The sequence below is a fragment of the Polypterus senegalus genome, chromosome 16 (genome assembly GCF_016835505.1).
Source record: "Polypterus senegalus isolate Bchr_013 chromosome 16, ASM1683550v1, whole genome shotgun sequence".
NCBI classification, from domain to species: Eukaryota; Metazoa; Chordata; class Cladistia; order Polypteriformes; family Polypteridae; genus Polypterus; species Polypterus senegalus.
In genome coordinates, this window is record NC_053169.1 from 92773394 (window position 1) to 92794402 (window position 21009).

The following is a 21009-nucleotide window of genomic DNA, read 5'->3' on the forward strand; positions in this document are numbered from 1 at the left end:
CTCCGGCAAGGCTTAAGAGTTTCTGGATTCTTCAACCACGTATTTGTCTGGAAAGATATAGGCTCTGCCAGATTGTACCTACCCAAAATATACAGTACTATAGATGAAGACAGTAGTTTATTGCATGGTCATTCATATCAAGTTTGAGAAAGAACACAGGGGAGACCTGCAAAGCAGCCAAGAGTCGAATTTCATTGTCAGATCTGTCAAGCAGTGGAGCAAACCACCACTGTGTTTAAAAATAAACATCTTAATAATACAAATTAAATGAAATCATGTTACAGGTACCTTTTTATGAGTCCTGTCAAACCTGATCTGTCATTCGATATGGATGGCTCTTTGTTTTGGTAACATTTAAATAATTTTTAATTCCTCTGTTAATGATCCCATATGTTTCACCTTTCTAGCTATAAATCCAACGAGGACTACGTTTACGTTAGAGGACGCGGCAGAGGGAAATATATTTGTGAAGAATGTGGAATCCGCTGCAAAAAACCGAGCATGCTGAAAAAACATATCCGCACACATACAGATGTCCGTCCTTATGTGTGCAAATTCTGTAATTTTGCCTTCAAAACAAAAGGTAAGCCTTGTCGGTTGTTATCGTTTTTGGCACTTTAGGGTGACTTTTATATATATATATATATATATATATATATATATATATATATATATATATATATATGATCTAATAAATAATAATTACACATAATTTTTCCAGTGAAGTTATTTTTTCCCCACACAATCGATGTCAATGTATCTTTAACGCTAAGAGCCATGCAGCCCTTTTTCTAATTGTCAGACTTTGAGGAGTTGTAATTAGAGCCATAAAATGTTTATTATGCGGAGGACTACAATAGACCTGTTAGGATTTTTTTCTTTTCGATTTTCGGGGGAGGACTGTCATTTATTAAACAACCTCGCTGAAATTATTTCAGAATGAGTCAGTGCACGGGGGAAAAAAAATGAATAAATAATTCTGTCTTTTTTAGATTCTAGACATTTTCTGAGTAAAACATATAATTGAAATCAATCATTACTTCCCTCTTTTTATTTTACATTTTAGGAAACCTAACTAAACATATGAAGTCAAAAGCCCATATGAAAAAATGCCTTGAGTTAGGAGTGTCCGTGACATCCGTAGACGACGTGGACGCCGACGAAGCCGGTAAGCATACGTTACTGGGCAGGTTAAACACAGACATATTTGAACTGGGACAGATGCTTCACAGGGCAAACAGTAAGCGTGTGGTTTTTGAGGACAAATTAGCATAATGAAAGCCAGAGATATTATGGTTTGACCTTTTTGTTTAAAATTGGAAACGTATGAACGAGATTTCAGGGCTTTCACAGATGGTTGGACCGTTTTCTAAACATTGTGGTTTACCTATTATGCTTCATTGGGAGTGGCAATAATAAACGAAATTCATGTTTGTATACATTGTCAGCCTTACAATAAAATATTAAGGACAGAAACACTTTGATTGTGGGGGCCGAGCCTGGACCCATAATAACCAAGAAATATTAGGCCTCCGTCCCAAGCCCGTATCACAAAATAACATTTTGCCTCCTTATGAATTATTCATTACTAGATTAGATGCATATGTTCAGGCTTGCGCAGTTCCTGGTTTTGTTTAATCTACACCTAAATTCAAATGGGAGTCTACATAAACTAATTAACTTGCAGATTTAAGGAATCTGCAGAGATTTTCACCACTTAAAAAATCATTATAATGCTGCAAATGTTATGTTTGCCAAGAGTAAGAAGGACAAACTAGAAATAATGGAGGTAACCAGAAGGGAAAAAGATACCGAGAACGTGTTCGATCTTTCGCCTACACCAAACTAGAAAATGGGCCTTGTAACGCTAATACAGAATATCACAAACTCGGACAACCATTAAGTGCGTGGTGATGACCTTTAATCCAATCAGAGCAATAACAACATCAACGTCGGAAAAACAAAGATGGTGGCGGAAACAATATTAGAAAGATAGAAAGATTTAGACAAGAATGGGGCATTTCTGAATCCGGAGGATTACCACAGTTATATATCAGCAAAAGGGGGCTGCTTTGATGAATCCAAAATGTGAATGCAATTTTGTACACTTAATAATTCCTTGACTTATTTTTTTATTTCCCATTGTTTATTTGCTCTCTGCCTTGATTTTACAAAACATTAAGACATTAAACTGTGTGCATTCCCATAAAATTTGAAAAAAATTAGGTGTTCTAAAACTTTTGACTTATAGTGTATATAGTTTTTAAAAGGCTATGAATTACAGGTAGTCCCCAAGTTACGGACATCCGACTTACAAACGGGGCCGCAGCTGCCCCTTCATCTGTCTGGGGAATGCGACACAGGCGCCTCAGTAACTTCCTCTCCGTCATCTTCGGTCTGGTGACGCTGCAAGTGGTGGCTGGACGAAGGCGATTTTGCTGCTCGCGCAGTGTAGTGCCCCTCAGGTGGCTCCCGTTGATGAATAGGGCGGTGGGGGCCGCACTCCATTCTTTCTCAGTGGGTGGCAAGCAGTGACCCGGGGTCCATAGTCACCAAGGCCACAGCTACCACTCGTGTACAGGACGGAGGCTTGATGGTGCGTTTCACTGCCCGCCCACCACACAGCCTTGCAGTGTCCCTCGAATGGCTGCCCTGTTCGTTCTCGGTGGGCGGCTGGTGATGCTGCAAGAGGTGACTGGGTTGTGGCTGAACGGAAGCCATTGATGGTGAATGGGGCGGCGGGGGGGCAGCATTGTAGTGTGCCTTGGGTGGCTCTGGTTGATGAATGGGGTGTTGGGGGCCACGCCCCATTCATTCTCAGTGGCCGGCAAGCAGTGACCCGGGGTCCATAGTCACCAGGGCCACAGCTACCACTCGTGTGCAGGATGGAGGCTTGAAGGGGCAGTTCGCTGCCCGCCCATCACACCGCCACAGCTACTGTTCCTGACTGGACAGAGGCTAGATGGGGCGTTTCACTGCCTGCCCACCACGCATGACTGCCCTATTCGTTCTCAGTGGGCGGCCATTGAGGGTGAACGGGGCGGCAGGGAGTAGCATTGTAGTGTGCCTCGGGTGGCTGCCTGTTGAATGGGGGCGGTGGTGGGCGATTCACTACCCGCCTTTGGCCGCACCATGCTCGTTGTCGGTGGGCGGACACTGCAGGCAGCATACTGTAGTGCAGGTGACTGTGAGGTGGGCTGGTGGTCTACCGGCCCTCGCCGCCCCCATTCATTATCAATAGCAAGCCTGCTTGTACTGTTACGCACATAGCAGGAAGTTGTCTCTCGTCAGTACATCAGACGTCTTGACGACGGGTGCCTTCCTGCTGTGATAGCGTGGACAGTGCCGTGCAGAAGAGCTCATCTTAACCTTTTGACTTCACCCTTCAACAATGTCTCTGAAACACAAATCTGATGATACAGTAAAGAAGAGAAAAACCATCACCATGGAAAATAAAGTAGAAATAATAAAAAGGTCAGAGAGCAACTTGGCAAAGCACGTGGTTACAGTCGGTCAACAATAGCATTTATGAAAGTAATGTACCTGTTCCGACTTGCATACAAATTCAAACCTACAGTCCCTATCTCATATGTTACCCAAGGACTGCCTGTACTTAAAATGCAAGACCTGCAAAATTACTCCTTCTGGTAAATAGTAATACATTTGAAAAGATTTGTACATTAAAAAAAACAAATCATTACAAAGGCATGGCAGACCCATATAATTAGAGTGACAAATTCAAGAGAATGTTGCCGTTTATGTTCAAACCACACATATACTAAAAATAAGTTGTTACCCCAAATAGAAACGAGTGTTAATTACAGTGAAGCTGGACCTTCCACCAACTAGCACCTTCAGGGTTTGGCTCCTTTCAGATGGTATATTGGGTTTCTGGTGTGGTCGGCCATAACCGCCGTTTTTAATTCCAAACACCAGTGTATTACACACTCTGCCCGATGGAATTAAACCTTTGGGTCTAACAGACGCAGAGAGATCAGGGGTCGCCAAGTCTGGTCCCGGAGGACCACCGTGGCTGCAGGTTTTCATTCTAAACCTTTTTTTTTTAAATGAATGCCCTGTTTGTGCTGCTAATTAACTTCTTGTGAATTCATTTTAATTGAATTGCTTTTTTTTAAAGATTTGTTACCCTGAAGTTCTTCATCGTTCCTCTGAATTGCTTCATTTCTTTCCTTAAATGGCACCCAAACAAAAATGAAATGTGAAGCGAGTGAGCCAACAGAAGACCAACTAAGTCAGAGTCTCCATCTCCAACCAGTTGCTTAACTAGGAGCCAATTCTTGTCTGTTAATTAAACTCGTTCTTTAATTTCATGGCTTGTTGCTGCTCTCGTGGTGCATTAGCAGACATTTCAGAAATTGCTGATTTTCTCTTTTCTGGTAAAATGTTTTGGTGACCTGAGCAGATCGACATTCCCGAGACCTTTACCTTTCTTTATTTTCAGATATTGTTTGATGGACACCAGTTGTTTTGGCTCACTTTGTATCTTATTATTGTTTGGCTGCTAATTAAGGAAAAAGAAACTATTGAGGGGTCTGAGTCTTTAAGAACAAGTCAATTAAAATTAATGGAAAGGAAGTTAATTAGCAGCAAAAACAGGTCACTAATTAAGAAAAGGGTTAGTATGAAAACCTGCTGCCATGGTGGTCCTCCAGGACTGGACTTGGCAACCCCTGCTATAGATGAATGAATACTATATCGTATATATTTGGTTCATTGAGTAACGTTTTTTTTTTTTTAAGTATGCATCGAGTACGTATTTGGATGTACAAATATCAGACATAACCTTCTCCATTTTTGTTTCTCTAGATGATACCCAAAGAGAATCTGAAAAGGTGGAAGTATCTGAAGTTATTACAGAACACCAGTTCTCTGATGCCGAAGACTCGGATGGAGCTGAAGAAGAGGGGGATGAAAATGACGACGATGAAGAGGATGATGAGGACTATGAGGGCGATTCAACACCAAAGACTCGATCCAGAAGCACAAGCCCTCAGCCATGCAGATTTCCCTCTTTGCCAGTAACTGCTGCATCCCCCACGCAGAACACGTCCGAAATTCTGGGCTCCTCTAGTAAGCCTTCCGTCATCAGCTATTTAGTAACCCTACCAAGTATTCAGATAACACAGCTCATGGCACCCAGTGATACCCGAGAGGATTCCCAAATGACAGAATACCAGAGACTTTTCCAGCGGACATTCAGTGAGCCATTTAAGCACAGGTTAGACGTGCCAACCTCGATGGACGAGGACTACCTGTTTTCTCCGGAAAACAGTTCCTCCTCTAGAGATCTGTCACCCTCCAGGCTTTCCTCTCCAGGCTGTGATTCCTCACCATATAGGGAACCATCGCCCACTTTGAGACGGTACTTGTCACCCAGGCGAGATGTTTCCCCCCGAGGCCACTTGTCACCACGTCGAGAGGCTTCTCCTTTGAGGCACCTTTCACCAAAGAGGGATATTTCATTCAAGAGGGAGGTTTCACCCAGAAGAGACTTTTCTCCAAGAAGGCATTTATCGCCAGTGTCCTTAGCAAAGGTGGTGTCTTCAGGCAAAGACATTTCCAGCAGGCGAGAAATGTCACCCCGGAGCAGGCACAGAGGCATGATACGAGCAGCATCACCCCGGAGGGGCTTTCATCACCAGAGCAGCTCTTGGCCTGCTGGGCCTAATCTATCATCTGAATTGGTGCCACTGGGGCAGAGGCTCAGGACGCAGTTTGAGCTGGACTTGGTAAGGCTTGTTTTATCCTCTTCAGATAAATTCTGTTTTTATTTTTCATTCTGGGGCAGTGCGGGAAAAAACAAAAAAGAAAATGTAAAATACATACAGTGAGTTCAGAAAGTCTTCAGACCCCTTCACTTTTTGTTGCAGCCTTGTGGTCATATTTTATTATTATTACCACATTTCTTTTAACTTCACCCGCTTGTTGTCTGGTACAAATCTTGTCATCGATATTTAACCCACTCCCGATTGTCCAAACGACTACCTATGACAATACATGAATCAATAACCAGTTTCACTAATTGATCAATTAATCCATGTTAATTAAGAAATGAAATTTTCATATGAAGAATAGTTCAAGATTTCATCCATAGATGGCCTAGTAACAGATAGAAATATTAAAGGAAGTGTTAAACTATTGATTATTAAGTTAAAAAGTGTACTAAAAAGTAAAAAATAAGTCCCTCATACATCACTCGTAAAATAAAAGCGTGGGCGCTTTTGCTAAGATTTCAAGAAGTGTTTTTTGTTTGACATCGGACTGGACTCCTTCAGTACTGTGTCTCTCCGGAAAATCCTTGGGTACCGTTGGTTTGACTTTGTGTTGCTCATGGAGTCCCGAATGAGGCACTTGACCTGCATTGTGAGGGAGCGTCAGTTACGGCACTACGGCCATGTGGCACCATTACCCGAGGGTGATCTGGCTCGTTGTTGGGGATCAGAGTGGCTGGACCAGGCCAAGGGGTCGCCCACGTAACACCTGGCTGCGGCAGATGGAGGGTCATTTCGTGAGGGTGGGACTGGACCGCGTGTCTGCCAGGGGGGTTGCCAACCGGGATCCCGAGCTGTTTCGTTGTGTAGTGGGTGGGGCAACACAATGTACCAGTGCATGCTCCCCAATTTGACTTGACTTTTTGTTTGAACGTTGATTGATGAAAAGCACCCATACTTTTATTTTCCAAGTGATGTATGAGAGACTTTTTTTTACTTTTTAGTACACTTTTTAACTTAATATAAGCGTGGCCTTTAAAAAGTATTTTTTATACATATATATTATTTTCAACTTTTTAGTCTTGGGTTTGTTGTAGTATAATTTTGTAATCGGTATTTTAACGGCGGCATGGTGGCGCGGTAGGTAGCGCTGCTGCCTCGCGGTTAGGAGACCTGGATTCACTTCTTGGGTCCTCCCTGCGTGGAGTTTGCATGTTCTCCCCTTGTCTGCGTGGGTTTCCTCCCACAGTCCAAAGACATGCAGGTTAGGTGCAATGGCGATCCTAAATTGTCCCTAGTGTGTGCTTGGTGTGTGTGTGTCCGTGCCCTGCGGTGGGTTGGCACCCTGCCCAGGATTTGTTTCCTGCCTTGTGCCCTCTGTTGGCTGGGATTGGCTCCAGCAGAACCCCGTGACCCTGTAGTTAGGATATAGCGGTTTGGATAATAGATGGATGGATGGATATTTTAACACTTTCTTTAATATTTCTATCCATTACTAGCGCCATCTATTGGTGAAATCTTTAACTATTCTTCATATGAAAATTTCATTTCTTAATTAACATGGATTATAACATTTATTGATCAATTAGTGAAATTGGTTATTGATTCATGTATTGTCATCGGAAGTAAGTGTGCAAAATTTCAAGTCGTTTGAAACAGTCATACAAAAAGTATTTTATATATGTATATATATTTTAAGTTCTTTTTTCCCCCTCTTCAATGGGCGACACTCAAACAGGATTTTAGAAATTTTTGCAAATGTATTAAAAATAAAAAACAAAATTGAAATATCACACTGAAATGAGTTTTCAGACCCTTTACAACAACATTTATTTGTAGAGCACATTTTCATACAAATGATGAAGAAAGAAAAGAAAGATATAAAAATTAGAGAAACCTAATTAATAATATACAAAAGTAACGTCTGATGGCCAGAGAGGACAGAAAAATAACAAAAACAAAATCTGCAGGGGTTCCAAGGCAATGACACCACCCGGTGCCCACACTGCAAACAATGAAATCTAAGCAAGTGAAAGTATTTATATCATGACATTATATCTTGTATTCCCTATTGTAAGAATTATTAACTTATCAAAACGTTTGTATTTAGCTTACTTTAAGAAATCTTGTTAAGTAAATTTTGCTCATCCCACTGGCAGATAGTTTTGTTAAATAAAAGCAAAACAACTCCCATGTAAAGTTTTTTTCTTGTCTAGTTTTTGCAGTGCACTGGGCATTCTACCTAACATCAGTGATCTCAATCAGTCCTCATGGTTTTCAGGCTTCATGTAGAAGAATCAGACGATGATGATGATGGTCATGTGGACCTCTGGCCTTCAATCCATCAATGTAGTAACTGCATGGTGCCTTGATCAGGTGGTGGTGGCGCAGATCGGCACCACAGAAAACCGGAAAAAGAACAGCAGAGAAAGTAGGGGTTAGTACGGATTGCGGAGCCATGATAAAAAAAAAAAATAATTAAATGCTTATACACTGCGGTGGGCTGGCGCCCTGCCCGGGGTTTGTTTCCTGCCTTGCGCCCTGTGTTGGCTCCAGCAGAACCCCGTGACCCTGTAGTTAGAATATAGCGGGTTGGATAACGGATGGATGGAAATGCATATACAGAATATCAGAGTTCCACTAAAATGAAGCTATGAGAAAGCCATGTTAAAGAATCGGTCTGCTCCACCGTATTAGCCTGGCGAATTTCTGTCGGTAAGCAATTGCAGATTTTAGGTGCCTAACAGCAGAAGGCCGCCTCACCACTTATTTTAAGTTTAGCTCTTGGAATTCGAAGCAGACCCTCATTTGAAGATCTAAAGGTTACGATTTGGTGGGGTGGCAGCCCTACAGAAGAGGGCTCAGCCATTCCTCAGCATGCCATGGGCCCCAGAAGAAGGTTGAGCTTCCATGCTCCAAACCTGTGGCACTGTAGCTAGCCCTGACCTTTGTTGTCCTCAGGGAGTTATTGCCCCCTTGCTAGCTTACGGAGACGTCCTGGCTGTCCGGTACACTAATTGGAAATGCCAGCATGGCGTGATAATCAGCCACAGCACTTTCGCACGTCGTATATCCACACTGAAATGAGTTTTCAGACCCTTTACAACAACAACATTTATTTGTAGAGCACGTTTTCATACAAATGATGAAGAAAGGAAAGAAACATGCAAAAATTAGGCAATCCTAATTAACAAAATATAAAGTAAGGTCTGATGGCCAGGAAGGACAGAAAAAACAAACAGATTGTAGCAGACAGAATCGCTTTTTAAACGCATGTAGCCAAGTATCTGCGGTGGTCTGTGTATGGCTGTCTGTCTACTCTGGTTGCTGCGCTCACGTGCCGTACAAATTAATCATTGAGCTTCAGAGGCCTTGTAGTATCGATCCCCTGAATAGGTAACTGCAAGTAAAGCCTTTTTTTTGCTTTCTCTCATATCTTTTCTTCAGATTCTTTTCCTTTCTCTCCGAAACCCCCCGGGTGGTTTTAAGTGCGCAAACTGGAGGAATTAGGGGGTAGGTGTTTTAGGGAGAAGCCTTCTGGATGTGGCCTTTGCAGTGGCAGAGTTCACCGCTATTTATTACAGCCTTTTTAATGAGTTGTCCCCACCCGTTTGCCCCAACAAGACTACCACATAGCAAAATGTGAAAGAAAAGGGAAGGGATCTGAATTCTTTCTGAATCCACTGCATGAACAGGAATGGAGTTAATAAATTAGGGTTCTCATACCATCTTTCACAGATTCAGCATCCATGGTTTGAATTTGTCCATGTGGAGATTCTACATTCCCCCGGGTTAGGGTTATTTGATGATTTCACATTGGCGTAGTGCGATTGCGAGTGTGCTTTATAATGGACTGGCACACATACCATACAGGTTTGGTTTCTGCCATGAACTGGATGTTGCCAGGATAGTTGGTGCCCCCCCACCCCAACTATAAGTTATATTAAACATCCATCCATCCATTATCCAACCCGCTATATCCCAACAACAGAGTCACGGGGGTCTGGTGGAGCCAATCCCAGCCAACACAGGGCGCAAGGCAGGAACAAACCCCGGGCAAGGTGCCAGCCCACCTCTGGGCACACACACACACACACACACTAAGGACAATTTAGAATTGCCAGTGCACCTAACCTGCATGTCTTTGGACTATGGGAGGAAACCCATCCAGACACGGGGAGAACATGCAAACTCCACGCAGGGAGGACCCCCCAGGAAGCGAACCCAGCGCTACCACTGCGCCACCATGCCGCCCCTATATTAAACAGGTTGAAGAATTTTATGTTGTAATACATTTCACATTAACCAACTGCTAAATTTTCTTTAGAACACAAATAGAGAATCCGGCCCGAAACACCATAAGGTAACAAGGCAGGATGATATACAGAGTGACTGAAAGACAAAGTAATGGCAGTGAAATACCAAAAGTCCCACAGACGTTGACAACTCTTGGGGTTTTGCAGTCTCCTCGTGTGCCATTTTGGTGACATACAGATGTATGCCTGTTGAGTTCTCCGATTAGCCCCCTGGGAAAGGAGCCGGGCCTTCTACTTTTTACTGCGTATGTGGCTTGAAAGTTACTACTTAAGAGTCTCATTAAATTCTGCTTTCCAAGAAGTATAATTATGTAAAATGAGCTGGAAAATACCTTTCAACCACATCCAATTTTCCAATAGAAACCTTTTAGCAGGAATCATTCATTGCAACTTTTTTTTTTTTTTAAATGCCCACTACTGTGGTACAATTAACATATTTTGCAAAACAAAGCATATTGGAAAAAATAAGTTGTAGAGCAGCTTCTCATTGCCATTTCAAATTGTAAATAAAGTCATTTATTCTGCTGCTCTTCCCACCATGCCAGTCTGTAACTGTAAACCGTGATACGTTCAGTGGGCATCACCGCAGACTGAGTATTCGTTCAGCTGTCGAGTGTATCTGTGTGTGTGAGTTCTTCCCAGTACTTCTAGTAGGAGAACAGCACGATTTGTAAGGGGTGTGTGTTTGTTTAGCGCATTCAGTCTACAATTCGGTGATCTTATTTTCAATTGATTGCGCTCCACAGCCGTTCGAGAGGATTACGTGGGAGCAGTTTGTTGAATGATGTTTTAGCCAAAGTGCATTTTTTTGGGGCGTTGTAAGCCTATGACTCAGTGCTGGTTGAAGTCCCCAGGAGCTTGATGGACGTTTCCCCGTCGTTCGATCTGTGGATGGGAGAGGGGGCGCCCCCCTTCGGTATCAGGACCATGTGCTCCTTAAATTTCATAAATGGCTTCCCTCAGATGACGGCACCTTAGCTGTCCACCTATGTCACCTAATGGGTTACCAGCTGTGCTACGACTAGATTTCTAACATGTGATATACGCAACTGAGAATTTTTCATGAACGTTTTCATATTAATTGCTGATTTTTCGCTATTGAACTCAGTTGTGTCAGAAACATTATTTCCATTCTACATAAAAACTTGAGATTAAAAAATTTTCTTAGCTATCACTATAAACATGGGGAAATAGTAAATAAAATATATCATTGTTGGGTGGTTCATTCCTTTAAATGAACACATATCCAATGTGCTAAATGAACAAAAAGCTATTTAATAGCATAAAAAGTTTTGCAACAAACATTAATAGTGCTAGCCTACTGTGGATGTAGAAAGTGTCCCGACCCCTTCGGGTTTTTTTTCCCTCCACATTTTGTTATGTTGCAGGCCTTATGCTAATATAATTGAAATTAATTTTTGCCCTCGTTATACAAAACTTAATAATCCAAAAATTACAAAAACACCAGGATTTTAGAAATTCTTGCCAATTAATTAAAAATGAAAGACTTTAATATCACACATATTGAGATCTTTTACTCAGCATTCAGTTGAAGTGATGCCAGCCTGGAGTCTCCATGGTTCTGACACAGACAGCTTTTCACACCTGCCGTTCTGCTCTGTCAGGTTTGACGAAGATCATCGGTACACAGCTATTATCAGGTCTCTCCAGAGATGTATAATTGAGTTCAGGTTTGGGATCTGGCCAGACCACTCAAGGACATTCCCAAAGTTGTCCCCAAGCCACTTTTGTCTTATTGTCCCGTTGGAAGGTGAACTTTATTTCTATAGTGGTCTGAGCAGATTTTCATTAAAGATATCTTTGCTTCCTGCAGCTCCAAAACTTGACCAGTCTCCCAGTCCCTGCCACTGAAAAACAGTTCCTTCAGACATGATGCTAATCATCAGACCAGAGAATCTTCATTTAGTCCATTTGTCACCCCTTTGTTCAGCTAATAGCTAAGCTCTCCTAATATCTCATCCAGCTCCTTCTTAAAGGTTGTCAAGGTTTCTGCTTCAACTCCATATCTTGGTAGTTTGTTCCAGATTCCCACAACTCTGTGTAAAGAAGTGCTTCCTGGTTTCAGTCTTCAGTATACTAGATAGATAGACTGACAGACAGGCACAGTGACCTCAATGGGGCACTGCAGCTCCCCAAACACCCAACACACAGGCTTGCACACAAGTTTGCCACAAAGAGGATTTTTATTCATTTGAAACTCTTCCTTGTAAGAGTTTCCCACACTTCAGCCACAGTCACAGTTGTAAGTACAATGCAGCACCCAGTCACTCTGTCTTGTCGTATAGATAGATGAGAGGAGATCATTCATTCAATTTGTACTCTGTTTAGCTAATAGCTTAGCTGTCCCAGTATCTCATCCAGATCCTTCTTAAAGGTAGTCAGGGTTTCTTCTTCAACTTCATATTTCGTGGTTTGTTCCAAAGTTTCACAATGCTTTGCATAAAGAAGTGCTTCCTGGTTTCAGTTGCTAATGTGATAAATAGACTGAATGGTCTCCACTCGTCTGTCTGTCTGTCAAGCCCATTTGTTTATCTAATAGCTAAGCTGTTCCAGTATCTCATCCAGATTATTCTTAAAGGTTGTCAAGGTTTCTTCTTCAACTCCTTGACTTGGTTGTTTATTCCAGTGTCCCACAATTCATTGTGCAAAGAAGTGCTTCCTGGTTTCATCTTTAACCTGATAGATCGATCTCGACAGGGCACTGCAGCTCCCCAAACACCCGACACACAGGCTCGGACACAAGTTTTCTATAAAGAAGAGGATTTTTTTTCATTTGAAACTCTTCCTTGTAAGAGTTTCCCACACTTCATCCACAGTCACAGTTATAAGCACAATTCAGCACCCAGACACATTCTCATTCCTTGGTTATCAGTATTGTCCTCTAGATAGATGAGTGGAGACTGGAGATAGACTGTTTGTCCCCCATTTGTAATATCTCATCCAGATTTTTCTTGAAGGTTGTCACGTTTTGTTGTTTGTTCTGGAGCCCCACAATGCTTTGCATAAAGAAGTGCTTCCTGGCTTCAGTCTTCAATGCACTTGATAGACAGATAGATAGCAAACGAGTGGAGGCCATTTAGTCCATCCTACCCATTTATTTAGCCAGTAGCTAAGGTGTCCCAATATCCTATCCAGGTTCTTCTTAATGGTCGTCAGGGTTTCTGCTTCAAATGCCTTTTCATGCACAATTTTATTTCTTGACCTCCCACTCCCTGCCACTTCCCCCAGCACAGTTGTATGTCTGTGGTTCTCATTGTGAAGAAAAACTTTCTAACGTTTGTACAAAATCAACGAGTGTGATTATAACTTTCCCTTTTTCTTAATTTTAGGAGCAAAGGAAGGATTCTGTCCCACCATTGTGTTACTCTCCAGAATATCTTAATGGCCATGAACCTGCTCATTCATCCCTGCCCACGGGAAGCCACCAAGGCTATCTCTTCAGTCATCTCCCCTTACATTCACAGCAGCAAATCCGAGCCCCGTTCCCCATGATTCCTATCGGGGGCATTCAGATGGTTCACTCAGTCCCCGCTTCTGTGACCGGCTTAGCTCATTCCTCCAGACTGCCTTTGCAAAAAAGTACATCCGAGGAGTCCAGCACCAGTGAAGTGTCGTATCCCATGATGGACTGCAGCATGAAGGCCTCGGATTACCCCGCGAGTCATCAGGAAAAAGCAGCTTCCTCTCAGATAACCACGTCAAGGATTTCCCCAAGTTCTTTGAGCTTTTCCCAGAAAGAGAAGAGCCTGAAGACAAAAGAGGAAATGGCTGAAATCATGGAGAAGGAAAAACAAGAAGAAATCCTACAGACTTGTACAAAGGCTATCGCGCTTCGAATCGCTGCGGAAGATGGAGCCCTGTCGGGAAGGGACGAGCCCGCAAAGGCTTCCGACCCTCCTCAGAAGCCCTTGGAAAGTGCACCGCTTGGCATTCAGCACTTTAGTGGACCTGAGGCCAGTCACGAGGCGGCCTGCGCTTCAGCCACCCAATCGGACTCGCACGTCGACAAAGACAACCTCAGTGTGGCAAAAACGGCATTAGGTCATTCCACGTTTTACAGCCGAAGCGCGGAGGACAGACTTTCAGGGCAGCTCGGCTCGAGGGAATTGCCAACAAGCACAAGAGATCCAGCACGAGAGGTTTTGGAAAAAGGTGAACTACATTGATACAAAATGGAAGTGTCAAAAATTTAACAAAAGAGGTCTTTAAAACAAACCATTTTTTTGTTATAGTTTCCTTAGAGTTTTAAAAAGTATAGCATGCCTTTGATAACCTGGTTTGCTATTTTACATTTTTTTTTTCTTATTACAAAAAAATAAATAAATAAAAACAAAACAAAACAAAAAAAAACAGAGAAAAAAGTTGACTTATACATGAGCCTGACCAAAATTGCTTATGGACTTATTTTATTGTCCAGTCTGGTACTTTTAAATGTACAGATGTTTTGTGCCTTTTCTTTACTTTTGCTTATATTCTTATAAGCATATTAAGCAGGAAATTTGTAAATATTTAGAGTTTGTGTATCTGCTTTGTAATAAATGTAATTTCCCTTCTTTTTTGGACACTTGGGTCTGAATGATGTGAAGTTCAAATAGTATCAATATATGTGAGGTTGCACTAAAACATATTTTTCTATGAGTGAAATTAAATTGCTTTTGTGTACAGCGACAATTCTATAATACTAATATTTATTGTACTGTTTCATAAATTGTACATTTTTCTTAATGTTGTGGATGCCTTTTTTATGTGAAGCATGGATTTTTTGCTATTGCCTAGAACAAAGACTGTATACTGTAAACTTGCTATTTCAAAAAAAAAAAAAAAAAAAAAAAATGGAAATATATACCAATATATCTTACTCTCCACTAATGCATTAGCAGACGAAAAACTGCATATAGTAGATTGTTCTCAATGCTTGTAACTTTTTTGTCTCCTGTTTTCTGGATTGGCTATAGGTAAGTGCTAGATGTGATTTAAACAGAATTATAGTACTGTTAAGCATTAAGTGAGACAACCTGTGCTGTTGTGCATTTTTTTCAAAACGCTTACTAAAATAGTGATGACATATTAAAGGTATTTGATCTCATGTGAATCATGTCGCTCTATGTACTTGATTTAATCGACTAGTATGGAAATACATTCCAGCTGATGTAAATATGTACAAGTCCAATTATCTATTCAGCTCTGTGTAATTAATGAATTACTCGATGAATGGTATGTCACCAATACCTGACAGTCACTTAACTGTATTACGGTGTCTTTAAAACAAAACAAAACAAAAAAAAAAATTCAAAAGGCAACTAAGCACAACCAATTGTAAAGGAAGCAAAAGAGGAAAAAAAATACAATAAACAGTGGTTACCTTTGTGATGTTTAGTAGAAATAATAAAAAAGAAAATAATAATAATAATCTGTAAAACCCAGTTTGAATAATCTGTTACACTTCATAAGAAAAAAAGCAGGATTGTTGGTTAAAAAGAAATAATTGAAAAAACCAAAAGAAATAAATAAAACTGCTATACTTTGCATGCTATGTTACATATCTTTTCTTAATAAGACTGTACAGTCTCTTGCTCTGCCTTCCTTACAGGTGTCTGAATACCGCGTTTCACAAACGCACGGCGGTCTCGGCCCCTCACCTCCCCAACTTTGTCCCTGCTGAAGGTCAGTGGCTGCCAGGTTCCATTCTGTTAATTCTAGTGCTAGTACTAGGGTGTTGTACCGTGTTAGCCATTATGAATGTAGTGAGAAGTCAAGCAAAATGACTCCTTTTATTAGCTAACTAAAAAGATTACAATATGCAAGCTTTCGAGGCAACTCAGGCCCCTTCTTCAGGCAAGATGTGATCGAAGAAGACGAAGAAGAAGACGAAGGGGCCTGAGTTGCCTCGAAAGCTTGCATATTGTAATCTTTTTAGTTAGCTAATAAAAGGAGTCATTTTGCTTGACTTCTCACTTCTTTCATTATATATAGACAGACAGATAAATATGAAAGGCTCTATATTATAAATATGAAAGACACTATATTATAAATAGACAGACAGATAGACAGAAATATGAAAGGCTCTATATTACAGATAAATATGAAAGGCTCTATATTATAAATAGACAGACAGGTAAATATGAAAGGCTCTATATTACAGATAGATAAATATGAAAGGCACTATATTTGTCTGTCTATCTGTAATATAGTGCCTTTCATATTTAGCTGTCTGTCTGTCTAATATAGTGCCTTTCATATGTATCTATCTATAATATAGTGCCTTTCATATTTAGCTGTCTGTCTATAATATATTGCCTCTAATATTTATCTATTATAGATAGATATGAAAGGCACTATATTAGTCACAGACAGACAGCTAAATATGAAAGGCACTATATTACAGATAGATAAATATGAAAGACACTATTATAGATGGATAAATATGAAAGGCACTATAATACAGATAGACAGATAAATATGAAAGGCACTATATCTGTCTGTCAATCTGTAATATAGTGTCTTTCATATGTATCTGTCTGTCTTTCTAATATAGTGCCTTTCATATATATCTAGCACTATATTACAGATAGACAGATAGATAAATATGAAATGCACTATATTATAGATTGAGCTTTATTCGTCCCCAGGTGGAAATTTGCCATTTTTACAGATGCTTTTTAAATAAATAAAGTGCAATGTGCACTTTAATCTCAATGTCTGAATTGTTTGATTTGTAATTTTAAACTGTGAAGCAGAGGGGGAAATCAGGGAAAATTGTGAAGGGTGCACTGTAACTCATCAAAAAGTGGGCGCTCACTAAACAGTAAGTCATTATAAAACTTCAGCTTGTTAGCTTCAAGAATCTTTCAGGCTCTGAATTTTGTGTAAATATGGTTAAGCCCGAGTGTGTCTCAGGTTAAGCTGTATTTCCTCACAAGTACAGTGTTAAGTCCAAGCAGCACTCAGAAACAGTGATCTGCTGCCATCTAGTGGATAAAACATTATGCTGTAAAAAATAAATCTCTCACCCTTAGGGGAAGGATGAGAAGCATAGGCATCTGTGAGAGGCACAGAGTAGAGCTGCTGACCCTTAGCATCAAAAGGAGCTAATCGAGGTGGTTCAAGCATCTGATACAGATGCCTCCCTATGGAGGTTTTATGGGCACAACCAGCTAAGAGGAGACCCCAAGGAAGACCCAGGGTTCACCAGGAGGATTGGGAATGCACAGTATGAGTTGGCAAATGTGGCTGAGGAAAGGGACATATGGGCCTCACTGCTAAGATGTTTGCCCCCACAACCCAGCTGTGGATAAGCGGTGGAAAATGAATAAAAAAAAAGTATATGGTAAGTCATCAATATCTATGAGGGGGACAGACTCTTCAACCAAAACACAAAATGACATGTAAACAATAAAATGTAAGTTCGATTTTATACCCAACTGAAACTGAAGCAGGTCTTAGCAAAGGAGAGAATGAAAACAAAACTGAGTGCCATTATGAACAATGCTGCACATCCCCTTACTGACACCAACACAGAGGACTTTCAGCCAATTAATTATTCAGCAGAAGTGTGTCAGGGGGCTCATTCAATACCAACAGCAATGTGCCTGCATAGCCAGAGGTTATTTTGCACCCTTGGCCAAGCTTATTAGTGTGCCAACCGACTGTTGGGTAGCTAACCTGTGTGCCAACCCCCCCAAAAAAAATGGTCTGCACCTTAGGCAAATGCCTAATTCACCTTAATGGTGGTGCCGGCCCTGTGTATAGCACCTCACTGGGACTGGGACAACCAGGTCAGAACTTCTCTTTTTAATTTTCTTGCCTTATAGTCATTCTGGGGGGTGTGTGTGTGTGTGTGTTTATTTAGTCACTCATTTATCTACCTAGCCTCACAGTCAGGAGACCTGGGTTTGCTTCCCGGGTCCTCCCTGCGTGGAGTCTGCATGTTCTCCCCGTGTCTGCGTGGGTTTCCTCCCACAGTCCAAAGACATGCAGGTTAGGTGGACTGGCGATTCTGCATTGTCACTAGTGTGTGCTGTGTGTGTGTGTGTGTGTGTGCCCTGCCCAGGGTTTGTTTCCTGCCTTGCGCCCTGTGTTGGCTGGCATTGGCCCCAGCAGACACCCGTGACCCTGTAGTTAGGATATAGCAGGTTGGATAATGGATGGATGGACTTATCTACCCATTTACGTATTTATTCATTCAAAGAGATTATGTAAAAAGTCAAATTTCCCCTTGGGGACAAAAAAAGTTTGATATACTGTATCTATGTATCTAAAAAGGCCAGCTCAGTTATGGGACGCACTTGGGACCACCAGGAGGTAGCAAACTGAGTGCCATTATGAACTATGCTGCTGGACTTTTTCAGCTGATGTGTGAAGAAACGCGACTGGGGGTCCTTTATATCTTCTTAGTTTAGACCAAATTGTGTGTGTATATTTATTTATTTAATGAGCTTCTGTAAAAAGCAAAGCTTTCCCCTGGAGCTAAATAAAGTTCTCTCTTTCTCTCCATGTCTCTGTATTCCCAAAGACCATCAGGATAAGCAAATTTCTGACTCTAAAACCATCCTGTGCGTGTTTTAAGCGGGTTCCTTCATAGACTGGGGTTCTGTCCGGGGCTCTTTACTGCCCTCGTGACATTACACGGTGTGAAGTCAGTTTGAAAATTTGACATTAAGCTCGATGACAACTGTACGTCGGAAGGGGATTGAGAGCCCGACAACAAGGATTAACAGCTGCACTATTCCACCTGAAAGAAACTGCAAAAATCTCCCGTTCAGAGTGTTCAATTACAGGATCTGAAGAAGGTTGGCAGGTCAAAGAAATGGAGAGAATGAGAGCCGGCAGTCCTCACCGAAGAGTGCGAAAGAAAGAGAGAAAACAGTCTGCTGACTTTTCCAGTTGCAATTATTGTACAAGTCAAGTGGAAAAACACCTCATGGAGGGAAAAGCGAGGTGTTGGGAGCTCAAATACCAGGATGTTGGGGCAAAAAGTCCAATTTAACAAAAAAATTAATTAAATAAACCAGGGGGCCCTGCTTGCTTCGCTTGCCCACCCCCACGTTTGGTTAACCGGATATACAATTTCAAGAGATTGTTATTTTCATGGGAATTGTTACATATGCATTATTTTCACTTTTACTTTAAAACTTTAGTAAAAACAATATTTGGAATTAACTTTTCTTCAAGATCGCATTGATTGATTCCATGTTTGGACTTGCATTGTGACAACGCCACGTATAACAGCCCGTGAGTGAATATCGTTTCTTTCTCTCTAATACAACGACTTTCACGAATGTTTGTTGAAGCTCTGTTTCTTCTTCGCTTAGTTATTAACGTGTCATCTGGAACGTATAAAATTGTCCTGATAAAATTTATAAGAGCTGAGCGCGCAGGACGTGTGTCTGCCAAAACTATTCACACAACTGAGAGGTTAGCTGACCGTGGTCTTGTTTGAAAATAGTTGTAAGTAGGGTGTGACTTGAAAGAATCTCACGTTAAAAGTCTCCGTCTCACATGGTTTCATAATACGCCAACGTTTTTGGAATCTTAATTCTCGCTGGCAACATGAATTATACGATTTACAAGTCTGACTTAAAGTTTAAATCTGAACAATATATCCAATCTCTTTTCTCTGTTCCGTTATTTCACCAAGTAATAATTTCCTTTGTTTGCACTAATGCGATCTTTACTATCCTTGCTTTGAGACTTCGAATTTTCGTACTTCCATTATCTCTAACCTGATCTGCATGTGTACCGCGGCAACGTTTATGGAATTTAATTCTCGCGGATACGCCTCTTCATTGGGAAGAAACACTACTTTTCCCTGTTGGCAACATGAATTAGACGATTTACAAGCCTTCGAACAATATATTTTTATAAATACCTCGAGCGGCATGGTGGCGCGGTGGGTAACGCTGCTGCCTCACAGTTAGGAGACCCGGGTTCGCTTCCTGGGTCCTCCCTACGTGGGGTGTGCATGTGTCCCTGTGTCTGCATGGGTTTTCTCCTACAGTCCAAAGACATGCTGGTTAGATGCATTGGTGATCCGAAATTGTCCCTAGTGTGTGTGCCCTGCCCGGGGTTTGTTTCCCGCCTTGCGCCCTGTGTTGGCTGGGATTGGCTCCGGTAGACACCTGTGACCCTGTAGTTAGGATATAGTGGGTTAGATAATGGATGGATGGATATTTGATCTCTTTTTGCTGTTCCGTTATTTCACCGAGTAATAATTTCTGTTTGTTTGAGATCTTTCCTATCCTTTTTTTTTGGTGCGTGGTAGTTTCCATTTCTTAATTGCTATCTTCTTCTTTTGGCTGCTCTCATTAGGGGTTGCAACAGTGGATCATATTTTTCCATATCTTCCTGTCCTGTATATCTTATTCTGTTACCCCCATGACCTTCATGTCCTCACTCACCACATCCGTAAACCTCCTCTTAGGCCTTCCTCTTTTCTTCTTGCCTGGAAGCTCCATCTTTACAAGACAGATTTCCTTAATTGCTACCAATCTGCTTAAAAACATATTAAAAAGTACCTTAAGCATGGGAAAGGTGCTATATAAATACAATGTGTTGTTATTATTATTCATATTCAAGACCACCGAAATATGAATACTGTATCTGCATTGATAATCCCCTTACTGGCCTTTAACTTGCATTTGCAGATCCCCAAGGCCCGGCCGAGTCAGACACTTTAATGACTTCCAGAGGTGATTTTTTTGCTTAAAAATGCTTTTTCAATAAGAGTAGCAAAGAAATGTACAGCAGGCTGTGTCTGATCTGACCGCTTTCTGTTTATTTTTATCTTACTGACACTCATGTTAAAGGTTTCCATTTAGTATTTCAAGATTCACAGCACCATGCGAGTGCCATCTCTTAATTCTATCAAAAAGTCAAAGCAATTAAATCTGAATCAGTGGTAACAACGTCTGGCAGTTTTATATGTAACTAGCTGTCTCCTT

The 21009-nt window shown here is 41.3% G+C and overlaps 1 protein-coding gene across 1 annotated transcript; it reads left to right on the forward strand.

Moving 5' to 3' along the window:
- Positions 1-370: 370 nt before the first annotated feature.
- On the forward strand, positions 371-15153 carry hivep2a (HIVEP zinc finger 2a). Its single transcript, XM_039737997.1, has 4 exons — positions 371-583; positions 1067-1168; positions 4828-5750; positions 13399-15153. Exons 1-4 carry the CDS (start codon positions 391-393, stop codon positions 14233-14235), a joined length of 2055 nt encoding a protein of 684 aa, XP_039593931.1. The 5' UTR covers positions 371-390; the 3' UTR covers positions 14236-15153.
- Positions 15154-21009: the final 5856 nt, after the last annotated feature.

Excerpts from the sequence above, each read along its gene's own strand:
- hivep2a (XM_039737997.1), top strand. The coding sequence starts at position 391 with ATGTTTCACCTTTCTAGCTATAAATCCAACGAGGACTACGTTTACGTT. Across the intron at positions 584-1,066 it reads TTTTGCCTTCAAAACAAAAG|GAAACCTAACTAAACATATG; the intron begins GTAAGCCTTGTC and ends TTTACATTTTAG. Across the intron at positions 1,169-4,827 it reads CGTGGACGCCGACGAAGCCG|ATGATACCCAAAGAGAATCT; the intron begins GTAAGCATACGT and ends TTGTTTCTCTAG.